Here is an 8,427-nt window from a genome sequence, read left to right as displayed (position 1 = left end):
TGGAAAAAAAGAAAAAACGATATCATTAAATATGCAATAAATAAAATGAATTACCAAAGCATAAATAAAAAATTCGCATTTTAATAAATCAGACAGAAATAAAAAACAAGTGCACCGCCGTCCGCAAACCGCATCCACATTAATCAATCAGCCGAAAACGTCAAACGCTCCACAACAACAGCCGCCTCATTAAAAATTAATGAAAATGCCTGGAAAAGCGGAGTAAACGCGGAGGAAAAGCGTATGAAAACAATGCGTTCGAAGGTGATCGAACCGACAGGTGTAAAATGAGTGCGATAATTGCATCAGGTGTTATGGTGCAAGGAAATGCGGCAAGAAATTGTATGTCAACGAGCGGGATAGCTGGTCGAAACAGGTGGCAAAGGGCGTTTAGGCCATGACAAGGGCTTTCACAGGGGATTTCGCCAAATGCCTTTGTCATTGGCTGGCAAAACCAGTTATAAAGTTTTCCCGCGCCTGTTTTTTTTTTTTTTTTTTTTTTTTTGGCAGGGTCAATGCTGCCGCAGTAGAAAGCCATAAAAACAAAAATGTCACTGCTCCAAAGGAGCGACAGAGACAGCTTCGCTTGCGCAATCGCCGGCTGGACAAGTTTTGTGCTACACTTTAAGGATTGCAGCAGCAGCCGCAGCAGCAACATCAGCAGCAGCAGCAAAATCAGCAGCAGCAACATCAGCTGCAGCAGCAACATCAGCTGCAGCAGCAACATCAGCAGCAGCAGCAACATCAGCAACTTGCAGCCCACGACGATGAAAAGAAAACGAAATGCTCAGTGCCCGACGGTTTCACTTTCATTCGCAACGCGCACGCGCAGCTGGCAGGGTCGCAAAAAGAGCACCTGAAAACACTCACCAAAATACACCTTTGTGCCATACGCAGCACAGAGAATTACAATTGTTTTAATCGAATAGAAAAGTGATTATAAGTGCGCTTTAATTGGAAGGCAATCAATATAAATAATTGAGTGTTTTCATTTTATTCCGCTGCATCCAATCGAACCTACGGCACTATATATATAAAAACCCCGTCGCGCAATACTTGATGGATGCAGGTAAATGAAAAAGCGAGGGAAATATTTTAAATGTCCATTTAAATGTGCCAATTAATATTTCCTCTGTGGGCGTAATGCAAAAAAAAAAACAATTTAAATGTGCAAATCGAGTTAGAAACGGCTGAAATTGGTTTGCGATTCTATGTTCGATGAAGGACTTATGCATTAAAATTCAATGATTTCAGTGAGATCACAAACGAAATTCCCGACTATAAAACAGCAATCAAAAAGGACTTAACCGAACGTGCATACGAAATGTCTTCCATTTAATAATACACTTCAGATCATTATCCATACCCAATTAAAGCCACAATTTCCCTACCGAAAGCTCCACTTTCTTGTGTTATTTGGCCAACAAGCTAGCCAGACAGCCAGTTAGCCCGATAGCCAGGCAGGGGACCTGCTCAAAAGTGCCCCGGGCCACTTAGCCATGAATATTGCAGGTGAAATATGTTTTGGCATGCATATTTAATGCCTATCAAAATACAGGCAGCGGCCAAACTATGTGAAAACCCGTATGAACCATTTTAAACGCCATCAATTTCAATTTTCCAAATTAAATGCGTGGTGCAGGCGGTGGGGGTAATTAATAATTCATTACGTTGCCAGTAGCAATGACATAAGCCGCAAGCAAACGCAGCCCCAAGTTCAACAACTTGCCAAGAAAAGCGACAAACGTTTTAGGGAAAATCTCTCGCCGAAAGAGAAAGAAAAGCGCCATCCGCCAAAAGTGCCAAGGCAGCCACTTAGGAAAAATCATCATCCAGCGACGTATCGGTTAAAATCAAACAGCCCGACAAGTGAGTGCCTATAATAGTCAGGAGTGTAGTGGATTCGATTCGAGTGGAGTGGAGTGAAGTGGACTGGACTGGAGTGGAGTGGAGTGGAGTGCAGTAGAGGCTAGTGGATGGCCTTTGAAGCGGGCCCAAACAGGCTTGACGACTCCTCCATTTGTCGCTTGGAATTCGTCGTGGTCGCCGGGGTTATTCACACCACCACCAGCAGCACCACCAGCACCACCAGCACCACCATTCGCAAACCAAAAGCCCAGCTAACTCTTTCTGCTTTTGGCCATTTCCGCAACAGCTCAATGCGGCCCCACCGCCACCAACGACATCTGCTAGCGGCGGCAGCCACGCTCTGCTGTCTGTTGGCCATCATCGTCCAGCCGGTCCTCTCGGATGATCCCCCACCCCCACCCGTATCCGCATCCGGACCCACAATCCTCCCCAGAACTCCACGGAGCAGGCAGCCGAGGCAGCCCTGAGCGACAGCGGCCCCAAGGAGGTGAGTCCGAGTTTAGTGAAAGATTTTGACAGGCAATGAGCGTCGCTTTTGACAGCTTAATAAGCAGGCTGCCGGCCAACTCATCCGCGAGGTCATCGAAGGGCACCAGCACCAGCACTAGCATGGGAAGGGAACTGCTGGAGGACACAGATCCGGAGAGGGAATTGGAGGCGTCAGCCACAGAAAAAGAAGACGAGTTCGTGGGGTAAGCCAAAGATCAAAGCAGAAAGTAAAGTTCGCTGAATATTCACCTTCAAGGTTCATTCATAATACAATTTTAATGTGATCCCATAAACTCTTGGAACGTTTATTCAAATTTCGATGTACTGAAAAAGCTTTAAATAACCAATTTAAAATCAACTGCTTAATAATTTGTCCATAATCCATTATGTGTTGATGAAATCGGATTAAAATCCGAATTTATAATCGCAGAAGCGAGATCATCGTACGAAACGAAATTAAAGCGAATTAGACGAAAAAGAGTGAATTTAACTTAATTTTAAGTTTATTAAACCTCAGAAGCTTCAATCCATGCTTTAAAATATAAAATATATATATAATTTTGGTCATGATGACAAAAACACTGAAAAAATTAAATAGTTGAAATATGTATCTGGCCTTTAAATTCTCTTAAAATTATATATTTCCTATTTAAAATAATTATGAAATCATATTGCTAACCATGAATAATCTAAAATGCATGACTATATATTAAAAAACAGGAATTTAAAATTGTATAATTAGAATTTAAATTAAATATGAAATAATACATTAAAATCTTTATAATGTATATTAAAATGCATAGTTTCATATTAAAATATTGGAACAAAATATTTGAATGTATTACATTAAGATGGGTCTACTTCCTTTAAATACATTACATTTAAATTATTATACATTTATAGATATTAAATTAAATTATAAAATATAGTCAAATTAAATTTGTTTATTAAAAAAGTTTAAAATTTCAAAATTTTTAATAACTGGAACACCAACAGATAAAAACCAAATCGAAAAATATTTAAATTCCGTCTCTTTTAACAAGTGTACAATGTACATACATATTTAAGAAAGCCTTAAAAAGATATAGTCGCCTAAATAACTAGTTAGTAAGTAGTAACGACTCAACGACTCAAACACAACTAATTAGTTCCACCTGTTTCCAGTGTCCCAGGCTTTCTGCCCACCATGCTGCCTCCCAGGGATTCGGATACTCCCACCAATGGGCATGGCTACATCCAGTTCGACATCAACGATGAGCTGCCGGTGGAGGTGGCCCGTCGCCAAAGGCCCATTGAGCAGATTGTGACTCGCTCGCGAACGGACACCGTCAACGAAGTGCTGTCCAATCTGTTCCCCAAGGGATTCTCCGACATTTTCCGCTTTAGTGGAAACACGGAAGCATCCACATCCACATCCACCACGACGACCACTACCACTACTACCACTGATAAGGCAGTGGCCCGACCCACGGTGGTGGATGTGGTCAGCACCACCGAGGCCGTCACCACTGAAAAAGCTACAGAAACTCCAGCTCCAGCCCCAAATGCCACTTATTACAGCTACCAGACCACCGTGACGAAGGAGTACCGTCGGGAGCTGGGGCCGGGCCACACGGAGATCGTGGTGGAACACATCCGGGATCCGGGATTCCGGGACGGCAGCAACCACATTTCACGCGATGAGCTGCTAAGGATCAACCGGGCTGCCGTGGCTGCTCCTGTGCTGCCCAGTGTACTACTCCAACCGGAGAGCGATGACAATGAGACGCTGGTGGCGGCAGAGAGTGCTCCCATCGTGATCCTGGGCGAACACGAGGTGGAGCTGGAGGAGGGCCAGGAGATCGACGACAACCAGATTGCGGAGACGCGCCACGTGGGCAGAGAGGCGTACCAACAGCGCCTGCCAGCTCCGACCTTCGATGGCATCGAGAGCTATGCCAACCAGAAGGGTCCTGGTCAGGATCAGGAGATCAATGTGCACATCGTCCACGACGAGACTTTGGGGAAATCGCAGAAGGGACAGGGAAAGGTAGGAGCTTTTTTTTTGGGATAATACAGATTATAATACCCTTACTTATAAATTGGACAAAAGTTTGTAGCCCAGAACTTATAAAGTATGTATACTCTTGATCAGCATGACAATAACATATCCATGTCCGTCTGTCCGTCTGTTTCTATACCGTTTGCCAGCTCAGTTTTTCTTTTTTTATGTAGGAACAAGAAGATTAATACGTTATTTTTATACCCTTGCAGAGGGTATTATAATTTCAGTCAGAAGTTTGCAACGCAGTGAAGGAGACGTTTCCGACCCTATAAAGTATATATATTCTTGATCAGCATCACTAGGAGAGTCGATCTAGCCATGTCCGTCTGTCCGTCTGTCCGTCTGTCCGTCCGTTTATATGCAAACTAGTCTCTCAGTTTTAAAGCTATCTGCATGAAACTTTCCCAAAAGTTGTCTTTCTATTGCAGGTAGTATATAAGTCGGAACGAGCCGGATCGGACGACTATAGCATATAGCTCCCATAGGAACAATCGGAAAAATAAATGAAAAAAATTATAACTTTGCTGTTTTTTAATTTTTTGTTTAGTTCTTCGAGATATAGTAATGGTTTAATATTTCAGAATTACGGTTTCAATTTCATCAAAATCGGACGACTATAGCATATAGCTCCCATAGGAACAATCGGAAAAATAAATGAAAAAAATTATAACTTTTCTGTTTTTTAATTTTTTGTTTAGTTCTTCGACATATAGCAATGTTTAATTATTTCAGAATTATGGTATAAATTTTATCAAAATCGGACGTCTATAGCATATAGCTCCCATAGAAATAATAAAAATATATAAAATAACTATCTAATAATTGAGCTGCAAATAATCATAGTTTCAATGTTTTTTTTTAGCACATACTCAAGTAAATCATAATTTAAATGTTTTCAAAAGTATTTAATTAATGCAATAGCTGCAAGGGTATATGAACTTCGGCTTGCCGAAGTTTGCTTTCCTTCTTGTTTTTTTTTTTTTTAATTTGAGTATAAAAAGCTGTTTTTTTTCCTAAATTTTATTTTTTATTTATTTTTAACTTTTTTTATTTATTTATAACCCTTAAATAGATATAAGATCAAAATCGGTTGACTATATACTAGAAGCAGAAGGTAATTAGATTATTGAAACTATCCAAATCGTATTTTAGTACATGTCCACTGATCATGTTAAAAATTTCCCCGATCGGATGCCTATATTCTAAGCTCCCATTGGAACAGTATTTAGTATTTTATTAAATTTCTTTGTTTTTGAAGAACTTAGCTTTTGTCACGCTTGTTTGCATTTTATGGTTTAATATCATTTCGGATCGATTTTTTGACTTTGCTGGCCGAAGATAGCATCTGTTTTAACCTGTAATTAAATCCTGGGTATTTTTTAGGTACTTCAGAAGGAGGCCAAGTTGCAGGCGCCCCAGCACTCCCTTGACCACTTCCAGGTGCACAGTGAGCAGCGCTTCCAGCAGCATTACCCCAGCCCCGAGGCTCCTTCGCGCCAGTTCCTTAAGAGCTTCAATCCCATCGTCCAGGGCAGTGGTGATGGACCCCTGCCGAAGGGCAGTTTCCACTACGAAGGACAGAGTCCTCCGCAGCGCCATAATCCTCGGCCGCCAAAGGAGGAAGACTATGGAAAGCTTGTGAGACCTGCTGCCCAGTTGGCCTACCAACAGGAGTTCAGCCAGGTGATTCCACAGGTCCAGAAGCAGCCGGAGCAGCAGCAGCCGGAATCGCTGCACACAAAGGCCATTTCCTCGCCCTCGCCGGCGGTGCCGCAATACTCCGGCTATGCAGGTCCCACTCCCGCGTCCGCCACTCCCAATAGCCTGGTTTTTGTCACCTTGAACACGCCATCGCCACCTCATTCCTCGCCAGCTCCTCAGGTGGCTCATTCTCACACCCTCGAGCCAGGTGTCCAGATCACAGTCAATCATCCGTCTCCACATACGTACGTGGCGGAGGCAGCCGCCGAGCAATCCCAGCAACATGTCGTTCAAGCTCCAGTTCCCAAGAAATCAAGTCCCTACACCTTCGTGGAAGTGCAGAAATCCGTGAACATCCACAACAAACTGATCACGGAGAAGGATGGACGTCTGGTGGAACAGCACGAGACCATCTACCACCAGCCCTATCTGCTCAATCACCTGCCGCCGCCTGGTCCGGCTGATCCGACCAAGAGCTACACATCCCTGGCCAAAAATCCCATCCACGTGGAGTACGACAGTTCGCCCCAAGAGGTGGCCATCTCGCATGCAGCCATTCATCTGGACACCGACCATTCGGGGCACTCTGCTCCAGGTCCCGTTCAGCAAACGGTTCATCCGGGTCCCATTTACACTCCGGCTCAGCAGGAGCAGCAGGTGCATCACCAGGAGAATCATGTGCAACTGGTTAATCCTGATCATCAGGTGCATCAAGATCATCAGGTGCTCCATGAGCCGCAGCTGGACCATGATCCTCAGATTCATATTGAACACCATGACCACCATGACCACCACGACCACCATGACCATCATGACCACCATGACCATCATGACCACCATGACCACCATGATCACCATGATCACCATGAACACCATGAGCAGCCTGCTCCACAGCCATATCAGCAGGTGGTGGAGAAGCATATACCCATTCCCTATGCCGTGCCACAACCTGTGCCCGTTCCCGTCCACGTGGAGCACTACGTGGATCGTCCCTATCCGGTGGAGACGATTGTGGAGCACCCCGTGCCCTATCCCGTCGAGCGGGTGGTGGAGAAGATCGTTGAGAAGCACGTGCCCGTGGAGGTGGAGCGCATTGTGGAAAGGCCCGTGCATGTGGAGAAGATTGTAGAGAAGTTCGTGGACCGCCCGATGGCCATTCCGATTCACGTACCCGTGGCCATACACATGCCCATGCCGCCCGGTCACTCCTCCCTGGCCTTCGCCCACCACGGCCATCCCAATGCCCTGACTCCCTGGGCCCACTCCGTGGCCCACATTCCGCCGAAGGTGCTGCAGAACTACTACACGCGGATGCTCAAGAAACTGTTGCCCCAACTCACGGCCAAAGCCCCAGCTGCCCCGCAATCCCCCAAGGCGCCGAAGTTGAGCAAGCCGGTGGCGGCCATTAAGCAGCCGGTGAAGCCCGTGAGGGGAGAGGCGCCCAAGGTGGCCACCTTCAGTTTGGCCGACATGAAGTTCGACCTTCGCCCACCGCCGCCGCCGCAGGGTTCGTCGTGGCTGCAGGGTGCCCGCTATATCTACAACACCCTGCCCGTCGACCTGGCCACAGCCGCCGCCTCCTCGGCTCCCGTCCAGATGGTCAAGTCCTACATTGGCCCCGTTCCAGACACCACCTCCTCCGTTTCGGGCCCCGGCGATGCCCCCCTGACCAGCGAGTTCGATGAGTTCCAGCGATGGCGCAACGGGCACTCCCTAAAACGCAGTCCCGACTTCGGGCGCAACCTTCAACTGGAGTACGGGTTCAAGCCCCCTTTGGTGCCGTCCATGGAAATCGACGACAAGGGGAATCCCCTCAAGCAGGCGGAACAATCGGAGACGCAGTGATGGAATATGATTGCGGAGACAAAAGCGTGCCAAAATATAAAGATATAGTATCTATTTATGTAACATATTTAAAACACAGCATTTAATAAAATTATATTACACTTTATAATGCCAAACCCACTCTGTTTTAAAAAAATTACAAACAGCTGATGAAACCCATTTGCTCACTGTTTTTATACCCTTGCAGAGGGTATTGTAATTTCAGTCAGAACTTTGCAACGCAGTGAAGGAGACGTTTTCGTCCCTATAAAGTATATCTCAGTTTTAAAACTATATACATGAAACTTTCCCAAAAATTGGCTTTCTATTGCAGGTAGTATATAAGTCGGAACGAGCCGGGTTGGACGACTATAGATTATAGCTCACAAACGAACAATTGGAAAATTAAATGAAAAAAATTTTAACTTTTCTGTTTTTATTTTTTTTTAATTTCTCAAGATATATGTTAAATATTCCAGAATTTAAATTGTATTAAAATC

At 44.9% G+C, this 8,427-nt stretch overlaps 1 protein-coding gene across 1 annotated transcript; it reads left to right on the top strand.

Moving 5' to 3' along the window:
- The first annotated feature begins 687 nt into the window (after window positions 1-687).
- On the top strand, window positions 688-8,055 carry LOC128255485 (uncharacterized). The gene is given in 7 exon segments (XM_052985122.1): window positions 688-1,069; window positions 1,679-2,286; window positions 2,289-2,356; window positions 2,412-2,471; window positions 2,473-2,561; window positions 3,523-4,387; window positions 5,786-8,055. Coding segments are annotated over 6 exon segments (3,555 nt in total). The 5' UTR covers window positions 688-1,069; window positions 1,679-1,976; the 3' UTR covers window positions 7,949-8,055.
- Window positions 8,056-8,427: the final 372 nt, after the last annotated feature.

Source organism: Drosophila gunungcola (assembly GCF_025200985.1).
Source record: "Drosophila gunungcola strain Sukarami chromosome 2R unlocalized genomic scaffold, Dgunungcola_SK_2 000011F, whole genome shotgun sequence".
Lineage (NCBI taxonomy): Eukaryota > Metazoa > Arthropoda > Insecta > Diptera > Drosophilidae > Drosophila > Drosophila gunungcola.
Note: the sequence above shows the minus strand (reverse complement) of the source record. Positions and strands in the feature narration are given on the sequence as shown.